We start from the raw sequence: 21,201 nt of genomic DNA, 5'->3' as shown, positions 1-21,201 counted from the left end.
ACTGTGGTTTCCCCTCTGCCGCTTTCTCCTTGGCGTTCCCCTACCACTGCCTTTAGGGGTCTTTACAAGGGCAAGTGAACGTAGGGTTTGGGGGCCGGCTTCGCCCCCTTCTATTTACCGGGTGCTGGTCATCCTTCGGGCCAGGCTGACTGTCTAGGGGTGGCCCTGGGATACCTGCTCCGCGCAGGTGACTCCCCTCCCACCGAGGAGGGCGCGTCCCGCTTGCTCCGTGCAGACGCCGCGGAGGCGCACACGCCTCACGTCCTCCTCGCAGAAGCCACAGGGGCTACGGCTCTTTGTCGCGGCCACACCGGAAACGGCCCAGAGCGCGCGCGGGGCGGCCGCCGAGGGTCCCGGCGCGGGGCGGGGCCGCCGGGCCCGTCTCCCTCCCCGCGGGGGCGCGCGAGGCCCGGGCGGGGCAGCCGTCCCTTCCGGGGAGCAGGGAGCCGCCGCCGCGTCCGCCGGGCGGCTCCCACCCCGCCCCCCGCAGCTCTGGGTGACGCGTCTCCAATAACAGCTCGCCAGGAGCCGCAGCTCGGGCATAGCCGGCGCCCGCGCCCCGCCGCCACCATGAGGGCCGAGGGCCTCGGCGGCCTGGAGCGCTTCTGCAGCCCGGGCAAGGGCCGGGGGCTGCGGGCTCTGCAGCCCTTCCAGGTGGGGGACTTGCTGTTCTCCTGCCCGGCCTATGCCTACGTGCTCACGGTCAACGAGCGGGGCAACCACTGCGAGTACTGCTTCGCCAGGTAGGGCGGCGGCGGCGGGCGGGAGCCGGGGGCGCCGAGCTGGAGGCTTGGATCGCGGCGCCAGGAAGTGCGTGCGGCTCGCGGGGTCCTAGCGCCGGCCGCTGGGGCGGGGTGGGGGGGCGGGGAGGGGAGGAGGCCCCGCGCTGAAGCCTCACGCCGGGCACCACGTGCTAGAGGAAACAGGACCGGTGCCCGCTGCACGCCCTGCGCTGCACGTTTTCAGTTGCTCACGCAGGATGCGCAAACTCGGGAGTGCAGGTTCCTGGCTTCAAATGTGGGCTCCCAGCCAGGCTTGTTCCAAGCCTGGGCACTCACTGCCCTCCCGGTGCATTGGCAGTGGAGCCCCAAATTTGGGCAGCCACGGGCTGTCACCTTTAACTTATACTTCCTGCGGTGTATGCTGCTCCCCACAGGCCAGCCCTGCCTCAAATTGGCCGTTTCTTCCAAGGAATTTAATGACTTAGTATATGTCTTGTAAAGTACGTTTACGTGTTAAAGTACGCTTACATGGGTGTTTGGAGGGATGCCAGTGAGCACTGACCACACGCCCTGGATTCTGAGGCGCTGCAACGATGAGTTGCAGTGTCCAGTTTTGGTTTGGAATTAGGAAGACATGGTCGCAGTAAGGGATTGGGCAAGATGTGTGGTTGCTAACGGTATTTAATTGTAAGATACCATATGTATATATGTGCCTGTGTTTGTATATATGATGCATATACATTGGCACACACCAACACATATAATTATATCCTCAACTCTTATGAGAGTTTCAGAGCTGAAAGGCACATTAGAAATCACCAATTCGATCCTGTTTTTCACTTAATAGATGAGAAAACTAAAGCCCAGAGAGAAAGTGGGGTTACCTTTATCCATTCACACCAGTAGTGAAGGGAGTGAAATCTGGCCTCATTCACTTCTGCCTGTTTCTCACTGGTTAGGTGCTCAGTAAATTTACTAAGGCAGGAGGCATGGCTTTGGGGTTAAGTTTATATCAGGCCTTCCAGTACTCTGAGTAGAGACCGTGTTTTGCTTTCTTTGAACCTCAGTTTCTTCATCTTTGAAATGGAGATTCCTGGGCTGGATTAAGCTGACCTGCGGTCCTGCAGGGACCTTTTGAGTACAGGTCTCAGGTCCAGCATACTCAATCTCTCAGACCTGTGTGCCTTATTCTACAATAAGACGTAGCAAAAGAAGGGACAAAGGCTAAATATTGTAGTAATCTTGCCCAGACTCCCTGCCAGAACTGTCTTCCGCTTGGGGGGACCTGGAAAGGAACTAGACACGGAATCATGCCGTGGGCAGCTTAAGGGCTGTATGTGATGTGGCTCTTTGAATTGGTGAGCCAAGAGCTAAAGGGTCATGGCACCACTTTGCAACGTTTGAGTGAAGTGAGCATTGGGTTTTCCCAAAGTTAAAAAGGCTGCTGTGACTGGTCCCTTGATCTTCTGAGCCTTGCTGTGGCTCGGAGTCTGCAGCAGCGTGGGTGTCTGCAGTGGCAGGAGCAAAGCAGGTCAGGCAGCACAGAAGGAGCCTCCATCAGGGATCCTGGCAATTCCTGGAAGCCATCACCTAAGACCATGGATGCCAGGCACATAGTAGGTGCTTATTGTATATGGGTAGTTGCCGTTCCTGGCCCCCAGTGAATGAAAGATCAAATCCCTCTGGGTTTAGAAGGGATTAGAAGAACTGAGAGATGCTTCTGTTTAGCCGTAAGTGTCCTAATTGTTTCTACTACACATACTCCCAACCTTAGAACATTAGTGAATAGTGAGATGCAACTTCACAAAGCGTTCAGCCTGGATTGTTCTGCCATATGTGACAGTTTGCTGCCTTTTTTGTTGCTGCATTTTTCTGATTGACATTTATTAGTGTTATTCACTGTTGCCTTGGGTCCCTCACCAGGGCTGCAACTTGCAATGGGGTGTTACTACGACTTGCAAACCCCTTCTCTGTTTGATTTCCCTGAACTTCTGTCAATACCCATAGTTTATTTCCTTTCTGTTTCCTCAAAGAATTTTTTGAAATCAATTAAAATAATACAGAAGAAATGATAGCCATGATACTTACGCAATTAGAAATATCTTTGTACCCTACTTTATGATTTCAATGAAATCTGAATCGTTTAGTATTAGTGGTTAGATCATCTGATAGATTCAGCATCAGTTTCTCTGTCAACAATTCGTATATGACCTGGGACAAATCAGTCTGTCCAGATGTATGAGGGGAACATGTGTTTTCTTCCATAGGGCCTCAAAGTATTGGAGTAGAATTCTGCAGATGTTCATACATACAGGTCAAAATCTGCTGCCTGCCTCAGCCCCACACACCCAAAAGAAAGCTACCCCTTATCCCTTCTTTTGCTGGAAGTTTAACGTAAACAGTATTGCTTAAGATAAATGAACGACCCAGGAATTTCCATGTCATATTAATTGTATCAGGATCTAACTTTTTTTGAAGGAAAGAAAAGTGATTTCTTTAGGTAGGAATAAGTATATTCTACAAATTGAGAAATAATGGAAAATGTCTTAAGTCTCAACAGAATGGGATTCTTATGGTCAGGGCAATTCAGACAAAGGTTTGTTTGGGGAGTTTTTAATTTGTATCACATTTCTCAGTCTGGTGGGTGCCACTGGAGAAGATGCATATCTTGCCTGAGCTGCTAGAAGGCAGCTCCTAATAATATTATATAAATTTCTTCCACTTGGAAGCTGTCCCTGTCAGACTTCTCAGATACACTTTATACACACACACATAAACGCACACATACATATTTTGGCCATTTATCACCGTTTTTGGCGGTTTTTTTTTTTTTCCCCCAGATATATAGATTTGTTTGTTTGTTTTGAGGCAGTTCTTGTTGCCCAGACTGGAGCGCAATGGCGCGATCTCAGCTCACCGCAACCTCTGCCTCCTGGGTTCAAGCAATTTTCCTGCCTCAGCCTCCGGAGTAGCTGGGATTACAGGAATGCGTCACTATATCCGGCTAATTTTCTATTTTTAGTAGAGATGGGGTTTTTCCATGTTGGTCAGGCTGGTCTCGAACTCCCGACCTCCCAAAGTGCTGGGATTACAGACATGAGCCCCCGCACCTGGCCAAGTATGTTGTATTTTAAACTGAGTTTTAGACTTTTTTTTTTTTTTTGGAGACAGAATCTCGTCTCGCTCTGTTGCCCAGACTGGAGTGCAGTGGCACGATCTTGGCTCACTGCAACCTCCGCCTCCCGGATTCAAGCAATTTCTGGCTAATTTTTGTATTTTTAGTAGAGACAGGGTTTCATCATGTTGGCCAGGCTGGTCTCGAACTCCTGACCTCAAGTGATCTGCCCGCCTCGGCCTCCCGAAGTGCTAGGGTTACAGGCATGAGCCACCGTGCCCGGCCTAGACATATTTTAACACCCAATGTGATTTATCTCAGAAGGAGACAGGGTTCCATTTAAATATTTGTTCTGTGTGCCGTTCCTCAGGTAGGCAGATGTCTCCCTTTTGATATTTTGTTCTCTTGGCTCATGGGTTATTTAAGGGTGAGATTATTGTCATTTCCTTGTTTCTTCTGAGTGTAGGGGGGAACCAGGAAAGCCCGTTTAGCCGCCTTGGAATAGAGCTGTTAGAACCCAGTTTCAGTGAATTTCGGTCATGTCTTGCTTAGATTAGTTGTTTTAAAAAATAAATTGTTTGCATGAGCCAAACGCTGTGATTAAGGTGTCCTGCTTCAGCAGTTATAAAGACTTTTTTCTCATGTCCCCCAGATTTATTCCCTGGTGTATTCATCTTAGCTTTCTCTTGTTTTATCAAACTGGCAGAATAATTTTTAGTTGATCTTTATCAGTATTAAGGGCCATGAAATCCTAATGCTGTTTTCCTGAAGTTCTCTGAACTAGCCCTGGTTCTGGCTGCCTGAAGCTGTGCATGAGAAGGGGACCTTGTCCCCAGGGCTGCTGTGACTCTGGCTCTCCTCAGAATGCTTTCAGAGTTGTCTCGGGGGAGAAGTGGCTTCAGATGGATTTAAATCATTATGTTTGCTGAATTAAAAAAATTGAATACGTGCTCTAATAAAGGGGTTCCCCTTCTTTTTTAGATGTAGTTTTATAAAATAGGTGGTAAGACTAAAACATACATACAACAGATTTCCTGTAAAAAGTTCCATTAAAGAATACAAAATTCAGCAATCTGTATGTTAGGTAAGGAAATGCTGTTTTCACTTTCCGCCTTTCAGTATTTCAAGGTTTCCTGTACATTAATGCATAACTTAATGACAGGGATATGTTCTAAGAACTGCCTTAGTAAAGCGGTTTGGTCCTTGTGCCAGCATGCTAGAGTGTACTTACACAAAGCTACATGAGAGAGTCTACTATTCACCTGGGCTGTATGGTGTAGCCTATTGCTCCTAGGTTACAAACCTGTACAGCATGTTACTGTACTGAGTACTGTAGGCAATTGTAACACAATGGTAAGTATTTGTGTATCCAAACATCTAAACATAGAAAAGGCACAGTGAGAATATAGTATTACAATCTTATGGGACCACCTTTGTTCACGTGGTCTGTCATTGACTGAAATGTTGTTAGCGCATGACTTTATTTCAGTTGAAACCGCAAAGCAGGGACTTTGTGGCAGGTGGATTGGGTTTGAATTCTGGTTTCATTCTTTCCTGATGGTTTGTCTTTAGGCCAGTTATCGCTTAACCTCTCTGAACTCCCAGGTTCCCTTATCTGTAAAATGTGCATACTAATGCCAGTACCATTAATCCCAGCACTTGGTAGGCTGAGGTGGGAGGATCGCTTGAAGCCAGGATTTTGAGACCTGCCTGGGCAATGTAGCAAGACCTCATTCTCTACAAAAAAAAAAAAAAGTATTGAGTTTAACCAGCTGTGGTAGCCCAGGCCTGTAGTCCTAGCTACACTTGGCTAGGCTGAGGTGGGAAGATCCCCTGAGTCAGGAGGTTGATGCTGCAGTGAGCCGTATCACTTACTCCGGCCTGGGAGACAAAGTGAGAACCTGTCTCTTAAAAAAATAAAAATAAAAAAGTGCAGGCTGGGCATGCTGGCTCACGCCTGTAATCCCAACACTTTCGGAGGCTGAGGCAGATGGATCACTCGAGGTCAGGAGTTTGAGACCAGCCTGGCCAACACAGTGAAACCCTGTCTCCACTGAAAATACAAAAATTAGCCGGGTGTGGTGTAGTCCCAACTACTTGGGAGGCTGAGGCAGGAGAATGGCTTGAACCTGGGAACCCAGGAGGCAGAGGTTGCAGTGAGCTGAGATCACGCCACTGCACTCTAGCCTCCATCTCAAAAAACTAAAAGCATGCGAGCACCCACTCTACCAAGCTCAGCTTGAGAATTAAATGACAGAGTGAAGAAAGTTAGGTACTCAGTACAACCCTAGCACACAGTGAGCCATCAGAATCACACCCTGATCTTTTTTTTTTTTTTTTTTTTTTTGAGATGGAGTCTCACTCTGTCACCCAGGCTAGAGTGCGATGGCACAGTCTCCGCCTCTCAAGTTCAAGCGATTCTCCTGCCTCAGCCTTGAGAGTAGCTGGGATTATAGGCATGTACCACCATGCCTGGCTAATTTTTGTATTTTTAGTAGAAACGATGTTTCACCATGTTGGCCAGGCTGATCTTGAACTCCTGACCTCAGGTGATCTGCCTGCCTCGGCCTCCCAAAGTGCTGGGATTACAGGCATGAGCCACCACGCCTGGCCTGATCTCTTACTTATACTTGTTTGATGAACTCTGCTGGCTAAATGTTTCTAACTTAATTAAATTGTGTGATAAAATATTACAATTTTAGGGGCGTTTTTATGGAGTTTTGGGGAGGAGTGGATACTGGGAAGGAAATACTGGAAATTGTTGACCCGTGGAATCACCATTAAGCTGGCCTATTGGCTGGGCGTGGTGACTCACACCTGTAATCCCAGCACTTTGGGAAACCAAGGTGGGCAGATCACCTGAGGTCAGGAGTTTGAGAGCAGCCTGGCCAACGTGGTGAAACCTCATCTCTACTAAAAATACAAAAATTAACTGGGCATAGTGGCGGGTGCCTGTAATCCCAGTTACTCCGGAGGCTGAGGCAGGAGAATCACTTGAACCCAGGAGGTGGAGGTTGTGGCGAGCTGAGATGTTGCCACTGTACTCTAGCCTGGGCAACAGTTAGACTATGTCTCACAAAAAAAAAGATGGTCTGTTGACCCATAGCCACAACCAGCACTTCTCAACCTTGGGTTCCCCAGAATTAATGATGGGTGTCTGGGGTCAGTTTTCAGGATTTTTCTAAACTTAATGGGAATAATATAACATACCTACACAGGTAAACCTTCTTCAGAAAAGAGCCTTTTCTCACTCCAAAGTGCTTAAGCTCTTTAATATTCTTTTAATAAGATTAAACAAATATTTATAGAGAGAAATGGAGGGAAACAGAATTTTCCACATTTCAAGGATATCAGGGCTCCTTTCTGCCTTTTGCGTTCAGCACAATTGTTTCAGCTGCAGCAAGGAGCCGGCCTTTAAGACTTCAAATGTGCCAGGTGCTGTAACTCACGTTAATTTTTCATATGCGGGGAACATAATTTCTGTTATAGCTTATAGGGACTCAGTGACCAAGCTGCACGTTTGGAACCGATTTCAGATGAAAGAGACAGAATAACAGCAGGATATCCTGAAGTGAAATTCAAACCCTGGTGAGTTAAAACCACCATCTAACACCTTTCCCTCCCCAAAGCAATTGCACAGAATCCTCTCAATCAAAAAAAATCTGAAGAACCTGTATAAAATGGCATTTCTTTAAATCATATTGCTCTTTGCAGCCCATAAAGCATTTCCAGATACATTCTTATTTTGATCCTTCCAAGGATGGCTGGTATACACAGGGCCTTATTCCATTTTACATAGAAAGAAACTGAGTGTTAGAGAAGTTAAGCAGTTTCTCTGAATTTCACACCTTTTTTGTCAAATATTTATTGAGTGCCTCTTAAAGGCTGGACTCCGTGACCTTCAAGGATGGAGCGAAATCCCCGTGTTCCTTTTGTGATCTTTCTGTGCCCCCTTTGGCCTGAACCTACTGTGTGGTTCACCTGGGCACTTAACCCTACTTTACTACTGTGTGGTTCCCTGGAGACTGGGGACTTAATCCATCTCTGATATCTCCTTGATTGAACACAATTTATAATTGCCCAACAACTTAACAAACGAATGCATTGTTTAAAGAATTGTTTTAAGTTTTAAAAAATGATTCAGCCATTTTAGATCTATATCTTATGCTGATATGGACTTAGATCATAATGCTTTGAAATTTGCATAAGAGCTACACATATTCTTTTATATGTATGAATTATTATGTAATAAAACATAAAAAGAACACGAGGCTTTGGTCCTTTTGTGGGCTTGGAATATTTTTAATATTACGCTAGGACTAAACCAGAGTTAGGCATCTCAGCCTTTATACCTACATATAAAGAGTTTCGTATGTAGAGTATAATAAAAAAAAGAAAGAGTTTGTTTCTGTGCCGTGTGCTAGGGCAGCATCATCCCATAGCCTTTTTTTTTTTTCCTCCTTAAGCAAATCCATTCTTCAGGCTCTCTGCAGAAGTTAAATCGCTGAGTTGTGGAAATGGAATTTATGGTGCAGTGGTAGGAGGAGGTCCCTGGTTGGTACTCCTGTAGAACAGGCAAGTCTCACACCACCTGTGAGAAGGTTCTTGTAAACCTATGTTACATTTCTTTGAGAAGATCCGGGGCTCACTGCTACAGTTTGGCAGGAACCTGGTCTTGGGGAGAGCTCAAAATTCGTGAGAATTCAGGACAGCAAAATTGTCTCTTTTAAGATTTGATATAGTGAGAGAATTGCCAAGGAAGTTTCTACTGTATTTGGGTGTTTTAGGCGTACTGCTTTGAACTTAGGTTAATATTCCCTCCTCTTTTCCCTGTCAGTCTAAAAATATGAAATAATTACTATTTTATGCCACTTTATTTCTGTCCTCGAAGGAAGCCATCAATAATTACAAGCGTGCTTTATCTTCCTGGAGTCATGAATAACTAAATTCACTCCCCCCAGCCACACACATCTTTTTTTGGACCTCAGATGTACAGTTGAGGTAATCATACTTCTGAGTTCAAGGCATGCTTTTATCTGGTATGTGCAAGGCAAGTTTGGTTTTTTAGAACGTCCCCTCTCATTTCTGGCTCTTCTCGCAGGCAGCTCCTCTATGGGTTTGGTTGTGTATCTTTGAATACATGTGTATGTGTGTCCTGATGATCACTCGGGAACTAGACACACCTAGAACAAGGCACCCCGATTGTCCTTGGCAGATTCAGACCTTGAGCTCTCTTCTGATCCTCCTGCTCATTCAGCGTTTTTCTGTAGCTGTGTCAGGGCAGGGGCCCCTGCACTGGCCCCTTCCTCCTGATGAGTGGCCTGTTCTGACACTTGGGGGAGGCAGGGCATTTTGAGGTCTCCTTTGCCTCTCAGGAACTTGCATTGTTAGCCCACCCACATCCCCAACGTTCGCGTCTTTGGATTCCTAGGAAATCTGCAGTAGTTTAGGGGTGCAGTCCTTTGGCAGGGAATTAACTGAAGTACCTGCCTTTTCAGGGGTTGAACCCATGACCTTGGCCTCATTAGAGCTGTAACCAGTCACAAAGCACACACCTCACTTTGTGTGACTTCTGCCGACTTGTTCCTGCCACCCTCCGCGGCTTCCTATTCAATTGCAAAGGCGTTCACACCAACACAATAGAACAGAAGGAAATCAGATCTCTTGGAGACTTCTCTGAAGGACAGAAATATGCAATTTAGCAGGAAAATAATACAAAAAAGTCTTGAAGGTTCAGGAAACAACTTATCTTTCTAGTCCATACATTCGCTGAGAATCCAGCTGTGTCTCTCAGATTCTTCTTCAATCAAAAATTTAAAAATAGTATGGGACTCCTTGTGTCAATTTATTAACATAAAATCTAGTGACTCTTGTACATGAAGTGGAAGGTTTCGGATGACTGGTAGAAATATTGCGTGTATATTATTAAAATGGATTGGGTTAGCTTTTATAGAAAAAGTGGATCTGAGAATTCATAAGTGCTTGTCTTTGGCACGTTTATAGTCCCTAGAGATAAAAATGAATGCGTGCTATAACAACAAAGACACAGTTGTGTCTTAGCGAGTGCTCTGTGATGCACAGGGTGTGTTGGTGCCCAGGGGACACAGAGTCACCATGGAGGAGAAGAGAAACAAGGACAACTTGCTAGAGAAGTGAAATTCACACAGGGCTTGAAGACCTGAACGTATCTTGGGGGAGGGACATGATAAGATAATCAGGCTGTCCAAAAAGATACAGGTTTTTATTAGAGCCAGATAAAAATCTCAAGGATTTTATGTCTTGGCACTTGGAAGGAGTTATGTTGAAATCTGGGTTCTCTTTAATCTATGGGTACCAAGAAAGACTCTTCAGGGATGTAGGTACTGGCTCATGTTTTTGATGAGATGGTGATTTTTCTTACTCTGGTGATGTTTGGGTAGGAAACATTTGCTCATTTGCCACCTGAAAAATCTCCTCTCTGTCAATTCCATGAATCCGTGGTACAGTGACAGTTGCTGTTCACAGCGATAACCTCATATGTTCTTAAAACCTCAACAATAAGACACATTTAATTATGAGCCAATAGTATACTCCCTAAGGGTAGGAATTCTGTTTTTTCACTCATTCAAAAACATTTATATTTATGGACACTTAGTGGGTTCTATAGTTCTGGAAAACAACTCCAAAGAAAAGGAACAAAAATCCCTACCACCATGGAGCTTATTTTCCAGCAGCTTTTATTCATCTTTATTTTACCCCCAGTTCCTTGGACTCTGTAAGGCTTCAGCAGATGCTGTGTAAAGGGCAGGAAGGTTTGCGGGTTATGTTCTTTTTCTTCTGATCATCCACGTATGTCATGAAGAACATTCTGTTAACCAGAACGTTTAACCATGTTGGGACTCAGAAAGTGATACCCCAAAGTTTGGCCCTTTGGCATACAGAGCACTCTCCACTGAAGGGGGTTGGAAGGGCCTCAGAAGCAAAGACTCTGTGACCTTCCCTGCCCGTCAGTCTATTACCATTATTAGCTCATACCCTTTTGTCCATTCTTCATTGAACCTAAGCATAAACATAGGCAGTTTTCCTTGAGTTCTTGAGTTATTGGACTCTCATTCTGAAGGATCTTGTGTCACGTAAAAACTTTGACTAAATCAATTTGTTACGTTTTTATCTTGTTAATCTGTCTTTTCTTCCAGGGGTGTTGGCCATGACCCTTGTGATGAATGAGGAAGGACATCACATGCTTCCACCCCTACAACTACAACACCCTGTCTCATGACTGACACAAGCTAAGAGAGAGCTTTGATAAGATAATACTTAGGTCCAATGAATTGGCAACATCCCTATGTTGTTTAAAATAGCAGCAGCTCTGGGTAGATATATTGTAGAAGTTAATGAAATATGGCCTATCCGTACACTTGAGTAAAATTTTATTTTATTTTATTTTTTTTGTCTGTCGCCCAGGCTAGAGTGCAGTGGCTCGATCTCAGCTCACTGCAAGCTTTGCCTCCCAGGTTCACGCCATTCTCCTGCCTCAGCCTCCTGAGTAGCTGGGACTATAGGCGCCTGCCACCACGCCTGGCTAATTTTTTTGTATTTTTAGTAGAGACGGCGTTTCACTGTGTTAGCCAGGATGGTCTCCATCTCCTGACCTCGTGATCCGCCCGCCTTGGCCTCCCAAAGTGCTAGGATTACAAGCGTGAGCCACTGCGCCCGGCCACCTGAGTAAATATTTTAAACAGTAATCTAAAAAAACCTTTAGGGTTTTTTTTGTTTTTTGTTTTTTTTTAAACTTTAAAACATTCAAGTTAACAAGGAAGTAGGGATTTAGGAAAAATCTATTTCATCCAATATTTAGTTGATTTCTGCACATGTTCCAGCTTTACAAGATACTCAACTACTAAATATTTTCTAGGTGCAGAGAGAGATAGAGAGAGAGAAGCCCACCTTTCTTGATCTAACTCTATCTGTGAATCTGAGGATTGCCCCTGATAGAACTCCATGGTAGAGTAGGGGCTTCCTGATGGACACCCTCAGGCCAAGCCTCAGGAGCCATATCTGAGTCTAGCTTGCTCTGCTGTGTTATTTTCACTCTGGTCGTCCTAAATTGCTTATAGTAATGAATACACCCATGCACACACATATATGCACCTTGCTGATTCTCTTGTCCGTGTCCCTCTTTGCCTGGCTCTCTCCTTTGGTTCTGAGAAATCTGTCCTGATTTCTGCAGGCTGGATTAGTTCCTTTCATCTTTGCTCTCACAGCACCTCATACAAACTTCCTTTATCACGCTTACTCCTTGTATGCATGAACTAGGTCTTACTCATCTTTGTAACCCCAGGATTTAGCAAGAAGACTAGCCTCTGTTCCTGCAGTAAATATTTGTGAAATGTACTAGTCTCATTTCTGCATCTTATCTTACTAGTGGCCCTTTGCATAGGCCTCATCATCTCTCTTAATCTGCAGCTGTTTGTTCTTGGAAATGACTCCTTGTAAATACTCTCAGAACTCTTCATTGACTCCCTGCTTTCTTCAGGACAGATTCCCTACTAAGTGCCCCTCCCATCATATCCAGCATTATCCCTCACTGCATTTTGACTTAGACTCTAAGTTCAATTTGGGTGGTCTTTGCAAAGCTGAGGAATGTCATTCTTCATTCTTCCTGTTGTCCATTTGTCATCTAGAATACTTTTCTCTGTAATATTTCCTTCCTTATCCTCTGCCTTCTTCCTAGGTAAGGCCTTAGAGCCTCCATTTGTTTATACTCAATTCAGATCAAATTGCATCTCTTTCCAAAGCTTTTTCTGTTTCTGTTTTTTTGTTTTGTTTTGCTTTTTTGTTTTTTTGAGACACACTCTCTCTGTCACCCAGGCTGGAGCGCAATAGCACAATCTTGGCTCATTGCAACCTCCGCCTCCCAGATCCAAGCGATTCTCCCCCTCAGCCTATTGAATAGCTATTGAATTACAGGCGCATGCCACCACGCCTGGCTAAGTTTTGTATTTTTTCATAGAGATGGGGTTTCACCATGTTGGCCAGGCTGGTCTCGAACTCCTAACCTAAGGTGATCCACCCACCTTGGCCTCCCAAAGTGCTGGGATTATAGGCGTGAGCCACCGCGCCCGGTCCAAAGTTTTTTTCTTGACTACTTCAGCCCACACATCTTTCATTTTATTTATCGACTTGTTTGTATTTTGCAATAATTTACTATTTGTATTTATTGAACATCATACTCTTTCAAGCATTGTGCTCTCACTGTGGAGTTTCAGAGATGAGTAAGACAACATGCTCAGTAGGTGCTATTTCCCTAACTTCTGTGTCTTCAAAGAGCTCAGTCCTAGGGGTAGCTTTCTGCTCTCAATTCCGGGTCATGTGGGCCATTTGGATGCTGAATCATTTTGCCTGATATTTATATTTATTTACCACTCTCATGTAGGCAGGGAAGATTTCCCCAAATAGCTCTTTTTTTGGAGGGGATGGAGTTTTGCTCTTGTTGCCCAGGCTGGAGTACAATGGTGTGATCTTAGCTCACTGCAACCTCCGCCTCCTGGGTTCAAGCTATTCTCCTGCCTTAGCCTCCCGAGTAGCTGGGATTACAGGCATGCGCCACCATGCCTGGCTAATTTTGTAATTTTAGTAGTGACAAGGTTTCTCCATGTTGGTCAGTCTGGTCTTGAACTCCTGACCTCAGGTGATCCACCCACCTCGGCCTCCCAAAGTGCTGGGATTTACAGGCATGAGCCACCGCGCCCAGCCACTCAATTTTTTTTTTTTTTTTTTTAACAACAATATTATTTCCCAGTATGGCTGTAGCACAGTACTTTTGTACCTAGAAAATAACACTTTTGAATATAAATTACTTAGCTATGATAGATTAACATGTCTTCTTACTGCCTTATGTGCAAGGTTTTATAGTATAAAAAATGTTCTTCATTCAGAGAAATACAAATAGAATCAATAAGGATTGAAAGAAAAACGTCTGCTAAATCTGTTCAGATGGTATCTGATCAGTTTAAGTTTTCAAGGTAAAGTCCACAATTGGGGGTAATTCGCCTAAACAAATTGGTAATTCAATTTTTTTTATTTTGTTTGCAGGAAAATAAAACTGAGGGGATGAGAGAATGTCGACTCTTAAAATTCTTTTGTAGACAATTAAAAAGAGCATTTTCCAGGCCAGGCGCGGTGGCTTATGCCTGTAATCCCGGCACTTTGGGAGGCCAAGACAGGCGGATGGCTTGAGGACAGGAGCTCAAGACCAGCCTGGCCAACATGGTGAAACCCGCTCTCTACTAAAAATATAGAAATTAGCTGGTCGTGGTGGTTCATGCCTGTAATTAATCCCAGGTACTTGGAGGCTGAGGCTGGAGAATCTCTTGAACCTGGGAGGCAGAGGTTGTAGTGAGCCAAGATTGCGCCACCACACTCCAGCCTAGACGATAGAGCAAGACCCTCTCTCAAACAAACAAACAAACAAAAAACACACATTTTCCCGTAAGATTCAGAACAGGTCTGTCTGGACAGGTAGTTAACACTCATGTTTTGCTGCAGCAGACCTGACCATGTTCTGGGAACTCACAATTAGCATTAGACTATAAAGGAATTTTTACCATGGTTTATTTGTGTTTTATGTACAGAATGTTGAAGTGAGGAATACTGTTAGGAGTATTTTAAGTTTTCAAGTAGTTAAATTCATATTACTTTGGTGTTGTCGTTTTCCTTGATATTTAATCACATGAGTTTTATGCAACAGCAAGCCTAGGGGACTCTAATAATATTGGTATACATTACAAGGTACTAATAGTAACATCTGTCATTTAACTGGAAGAAACGGTCGATATTATTTTATTGTCAGTTCCTTTATGAGAGAACTGAGTTAGGCATTCATTATTTTTTTTTGCTTTTGACTTTTCAATCAGAAGGCATTAGAGAAGTAAAGATAAAAGTAGCAAGGAAGTGTCATTCTGACTTTGCACGAAAGTTAAGACCGAGCGTTTGCAGAGGAAAATGTGAAATTTTAAAAGTGCGTACATTCATTCTTTGGACGAGCTTTAACTATTAGAGATTGTGCGGGGCCTACAAGAGGAGCTTCGGATATAGGTGTCCAGGGGCTGAAATGAAAATGTAATGTTCACTGTTTCACAGGCTAAATATTTCTCTCCTATATTCATAAGCTTTGTGAATTTCTTTTTTTCTTTCTAAGGCAAAGGTAAATTTTGTCTGGGCCAGAGCCTGCATGAAAACAAATCCGTGTTATTTTGTAACTAGGTCAGCCATCACCCTAACCACTAAACCCAGCTTCCTCCTTGTAAATTACAGCTCCAGTTCCAATAGTTGGGAAAATCTATTAGTTGCCACCTTACTGCCCTAAATATTTCCTGCCTCCCCAAGAGGGTGCGGGTTCTAACTTTTAACAAGCCTCAGAACAAAGCCTGGTGCTGAGCGAAGGTTCAGCACAGCCCTGGGAAGAAGCCCCCTGCTGCACGTGGGTCCCGTTCACTGTTACATTGTGGATTAAAGTGATGTGTGGAGCACCTTTCACTATCACACAAAAACCTGTAGCCTGAGTATTATCCTTGTCCCCTGACCAGGGTTATAATAGGGTTCTGCCACAATTCCTCCAATTTTTATTTCTCTTAAACAAGATTGGAGGCCTTGCTAGTATAACCACCCTCACTGGGTGGGAGGCTAACTTTGTTTCTGATTGTCTTATTTCAACCTATGGTGAAGTTATATTGCGCTGCTGGGCTTTTTTCCCTTTCTCTTTTTCATTTGGCTGGGGCTGCCTCTGTTCAACAGAGCAGACTTGTCACTTCTTCTGTCACCATTAGTTAAAAGTAATTGTTATTGCAAACCCCGTCTATGCCAGTATCATTTTCTTTCATGGTGAAACCCACTAAGCATTCATTTCAGTAGCAGAAAGTAGGGAGCTTACAGAATCAAACCCTTTTTATCTAGACCAACAGCACCTGCGGCAACGCGTTAACTAGCAGGAGTTGTTAATTACATTTCTAACTTGTTCATCTTCATGGTTTCCGATTTTTAAAAGCAAGGAAATTAATCGCTGTGTGTGTCTCCTCCAGTAGGAAATGACAGGAGCGTGTCTTCTAAGTTCTGTTCCAGTCAGTAATAATCAAATACTTGCATTTTCCTGTAACATTCTTTTCTTCCTTTGTGGATGGAACTATTTCTTACGTTCAAAGAGCCCTTCTGTTCACAGCAGGGTAGATATTTGCCCATAAAACAAAGGCTTTAGAAACATAGATCCTCTAGCTATGAGTCTGAGTGAGACTGTGCTGATGGTATTTCAATAGTTGACATCACTTTAAAAAAAAAACACAAAGACTAATTATGAGTGTGGTAGTGCCCGGCATTTATTGAACGTTTACAGTGTTCTAAGCGATGTGTTAAATGTTTTGCTTGTATTTTCTCATTTAACTTTCATAACAAACCTATGAGGTGGAAATGATATCTTTATCTGACAGTGAAGGAAACTGAGGTTCAGAAAGGACTAATAACTTGCCCCAGATCACATAGCACATCAAGTACCAGAAAGAAAAAAGGATTTGAGAGAGGGAAGTGGGAAGGGTAACTCATCATATTCATCCTAAATTGTGAGACAGGAATCAAGAAGCAGCAGAACGAAACCTGAGGATTTGTTTCCTAAAACTTGCACCTGCTTCTAGGATACGTCGTCATCACAGATTAGAAAAAGACAGGGTCAGCTACTTTATTGTTATGTAAACGTTCATCATCAAGGTGGTTAAACAATCTGATCCATCCTGTGATTCATTCTTAAGAATATCAGAAAAATCTAAACAATCTGCCTTGCAGAGTGCTTCAACTGTATACAGCAATTTCCGCACGAAAAAGCCACTCCACCCAAATGTGTTACCATTGGCCTGTGACTCCACATTCTAGAAGCACATTGGAATCTCCTGGGAGCTTTCCAAAAGTCCTAGTGCCTGGGCCCAACACGTACCAACTGAATGAGAACTGATGAGCCCTGCCCCAGACAGCCAAGGTTGAGAACCACTGTGAGAGGTTATTAGTGATTCACTCTACACTTTCCTTTTTGTTCCACTGCTTTGGGGTTCAGTTCTTTTTTTTTTTTTTAGGGAAATTTTGTTTTCTTTATTTTGCGCAGTCTTTTCCCAAACTTCCTGAACAATTCAGATCATATTACATTGCAAACGAAAAATTTACGACTGGTCTTTTGTAGAAACAGAGTTTATTCCAACTGCTTTATATATTCCTACAACGAAAATGGATAGCCCATATGAAGTTTCTCTCTGGTTGTAACTCTCCAGTCAGCAATAGTTGAACACTCACAGGATCTCTCTCCTTCTCTCTCAAGCACGTGTACTACACATGCACAGTGCAGGTACCAGCTCAGCAAGTTATAGTTTGAATTTCAGCCATGAGACTTATGAAGAGTTTAAATTTCTTGCTAGCTGTGGAAAGAACTGAAGCACACGTCTGAATAATTTAAACAGTGCTTCCTCCCTGCCCCCACCCCACCTCATCTAGAATTGCTTAAACCAAAATAGATCAAAGCCGATTCTTATGTTATTCACTATCAGTAACAGTAGCTATCAAAAACTCTTAGCTTTTCTTCTTTACTCTGAAGGCACGCTGGCCCAAGAAGACCTGTTAAGAAAATTCACACTGCTGAAGTAAATTAGAGATGACACAAACAAATGGAAAAACATTCCATGCTCATGGATTGGAAGAGCCAATATTGTTAAAATGTCCATACTGCCCAAAGCAATCTACAGATTCAACACTATTCCTACCAAACTATCGAAGTCATTTTTCACAGAATAAGAAAAAAACTTTCTAAAATTCGTGTAGAACCAAAAGAGAGCCCAAATAGCCAAAGCAATCCTAAGCAAAAAGAACAAAGCCAGAGGCATCACATTACCCAACTTCTCAACCTTGGCTAACCAAAACAGCATAGTATGGATACAAAACAGAGACATAGACCAGCAGAACAGAGTAGAGAACCCAGAAATAAAGCTGCACACTGCAGTCATCTGATCTTTGACAAAGTCAACAGAAATAAGCAATGGGGAAAGGACTCCCTATTCAATAAATGGTGCTGGGATGACTGGCTAGCCATATGCAGAAGAATGAAACTGGACCCCTACATTTTACCATATACAAAAATTAACTCAAGATGGATTAAAGATTTAAATATAAGACCTCAAACTGTAAAAATCCTAGAACATCTAGAAAATACCATTCTGGACATTGGCCTTGGCAAAGGACTATGACTAAGTCATCAAAAGCAGTTGAAACAGTGATTGACAGGTGGGACCTAATTAAGCTAAAGAGCTTCTGCACAGCAAAAAAACTATCAACAGAGTAAATAGACACCCTACAGAGTAGAAGAAAATATTCACAAACTATGCATCTGACCAAGGTCTAATATCCAGAACCTGTGAAGAAGTTAATTGAACAAGCAAAAATCAAGTAACCCCGTTAAAAAGTGGGCAAAGAAGACATACAAGTGGCCAATAAACATGAAAAAGTGTTCAACATCACTAATCATCAGAGAAATCCACATCAAAACCACAATGAGAAACCATCTCACATCAGTTAAAATGGCTATTATTAAACAGTGAAAAAATAACAGATGTGGCTGTGCATAGTGGCTCACACCTGTAATCCCAGCACTTTGGGAGGCTGAGGCAGGAGGATCCCTTGAGACCAGGAGTTTGAGACCAGCCTGGGCAACATAATGAGACCCCCATCTCTACAAAATCGACAACAAATTAGCCAGACATGATAGTGGGTCCCTGTAGTCCCAGCTGCTTGGGAGGCTGAGGTGAGAGAATTGCTTGAGCACAGGAGTTTGAGGCTGCAGCCATAATTACAAGCCGTGATCATGCCATTGCACTCCAGCCTGGGCAACAGATTGAGACCCTGTCTCCGGAAAAATAAAAAAATAACAGATGCTGGTGAGGCTGTGGAGAAAAAGGAATGCTTATACACTGTTGGTGGGAATGTAAATTAGTTCAGCCACTGTAGAAAGCAGTTTGGAGATTTCTCAAAGGACTTAAAACAGAACTACCATTCGACCCAGCAGTCCCTTTACTGGGTATATACCAAAAGGAAAATAAATTGTTCTACTGAAAAGACACTCAAATGTTCATTGTAGCACTGTTCACACTGGCAAAGACACAGAATTAACCTAGGTGCCCATCAACAGTGGATTGGATAAAGAAAACATGGTACATATATACCATAGAATACTATGCAGTCATAAAAGAGAATGAAATTGTATCTTTTGCAGCAACATAGTTGCAGCTGCAGGCCCTTATCCTAAGCAAATGCAGAAACAGAAAACCAAATACCTCGTGTTCTCACTTCTTTTTTTTTTTTTTTTTTTTGAGATGGAGTCTCTGTTGCCCAGGCTGGAGTGCAGTGGTGCTGTCCCAGCTCACTGCAGCCTCTGCCTGCCAAGTTCAAGCAATTCTCCTGCCTCAGCCTCCCGAGTAGCTGGGACTACAGGCATGTGCCACCATGCCCAGCTCATTTTTTTGTATTTTTAGTAGAGACGGGGTTTCACCATGCTAGCCAGGGTGGTCTTGATCTGCTGACCTCATAATCCGCCCACCTCGGCCTCCCGAAGTGCTGGGATTACAAGCGTGAGCCACCACACCCAGCCGTGTTCTCACTTTGAAGTGGGAGCTAAACATTGGGTATTCATGGACGTAAAGATGGCAACATTAGACACTGAGATTACTAGGAAGGAGAGAGGGGAGGGAGCAGGGCTAAAAAACTACGTATTGGGCACTGTGCTCACTACCTGGGTGATGGGATCATTTATATTCCAAACCTCAGCATCATGCAAAATCCCTATGCAGCAAACCTGAACATGTACCCACAGAATCTAAAATAAAAGTTGAAATTATTATTTTAAAAAAGGAAAATTTGCGTATAACCAGGTATTTGGTTCACCAAGCATACGTGTAGTAAAGTCTTCCCTAGAGCCAGGCAGAGCTTTTCAGTTTTTAGTGAGGAGTGCAGTGTTCTCTCACCAGGTTCCTAGAGGACATGATCCAGCTTGGACTCTCCCAGGATCTGTTGGAGAAACAAGTAGGCTCACCGTACTGAATGAGAGGAGGGACCCATGTACACAATAAATACATCAGTCCTTGCTTTCTTACAATCTGTTTTAAGTGAAATGGGTTCCTGGAGCACAGTGGGTTGAGAGACGCTCTTGTGCGGCTGTTCCCTCCCCGTATCTCATTTTGAAAAATGATCCTGTATCCCCTCCCCATTCTATCTTTAAAGCAAAGTGACATTAATGGGATACCACTGGAGCCTGGAGCCCGGGCATTATGCAGACCAGAGTAAAGCGTGCCTCTCCCATGCTGTGTTGTTACTGTTAGCTTATCCACTCTCGTAGAAAGACTGTTTTTGCTGCATGGAGTCTCCCCTCCTGAACCATTGTCACAGTACTCAAGGAAGGATGCTCCGGCATGATGGAAACAGGATCTGTGAATTCCAATTCTGCCACCTACTTGCGGAATGACCCTGTTGGATTCGTTGTTTCATGTCTAAGACCCTCATTATCTTCATTTGGAAAATAGAAATAATAATAGCTTCTTCTTAGACCTGATGAGATTACTAAAATAGATCAGCAGTTTTCAAACTTTTTGGTTTCAGGGTCCCTCTGTACTCTTAAAGGTTATTGAGGATCGCAGAGAGCTTTTGTTTATATGAGTTATATCTATCATTATGTATCATATGTCAAGTTAAACAGAAAATTTTGAAGGTTTATTCATTTTGAAATAACAACTATTCTAACATTTGTCTGTGAGAAATATCTTCCAAAACAAAAGAATTACTGAGAATAGTGTTTTTGTTTTAAATTTTTGTTAAGTCTCTTTAATGTCTGGATTTATAGAAGACAACTGGATTCTCAAATATGCTTCTGAATTCAGTCTGTCATGTTAGTTTTAGTTGGATTACATAGTAAAAATAAAGCTTCACATAGATATGTAATTGGTAAGAGAAGGGTATTTCAATACCTTTCTCAGTTACATGCAATGTTCTTATTTGATTCATCACTAAACTTTGATAATTGATGTTGTCTTAAAAGTTGTGATGTGCAATCAGAAGCCATATTGTGAACTTTATGTACTCAATGACATAAAATCTATTGGCTTCCCTTACACTTGGAATGACTTTTTTGCCATGCATAACTTTTGAAACAGTGTCATTGGCCATTTGGAAAATGTTAGTTACCTCGATTGTGCAGCTGTCCTGAAAATTGACTCATTTTATCAAACCATATCAAAAAATCATATTTCTTAATATTATCACTAGTCTCATCAGATAAGTCTTCAGTATTGAGAAGCTGTCAGGCTCAGGATG

The 21,201-nt window shown here is 43.3% G+C and overlaps 1 protein-coding gene across 1 annotated transcript in view; it reads left to right on the top strand.

Moving 5' to 3' along the window:
• The first annotated feature begins 447 nt into the window (after nt 1–447).
• Nucleotides 448–21,201, top strand: part of SMYD2 (SET and MYND domain containing 2) — a 56,194-nt gene continuing 35,440 nt past the window's right edge. Inside the window, exon 1 of the mRNA XM_007988460.3 lies at nt 448–743. Coding sequence (XP_007986651.1) covers nt 571–743 — 173 coding nt within the window. The 5' untranslated portion in view covers nt 448–570. The remainder of the gene's footprint in view (nt 744–21,201) is intronic.

This window comes from Chlorocebus sabaeus, chromosome 25, assembly GCF_047675955.1.
Source record: "Chlorocebus sabaeus isolate Y175 chromosome 25, mChlSab1.0.hap1, whole genome shotgun sequence".
Lineage (NCBI taxonomy): Eukaryota > Metazoa > Chordata > Mammalia > Primates > Cercopithecidae > Chlorocebus > Chlorocebus sabaeus.
This window is presented reverse-complemented; position numbering and strand designations above follow the sequence as displayed.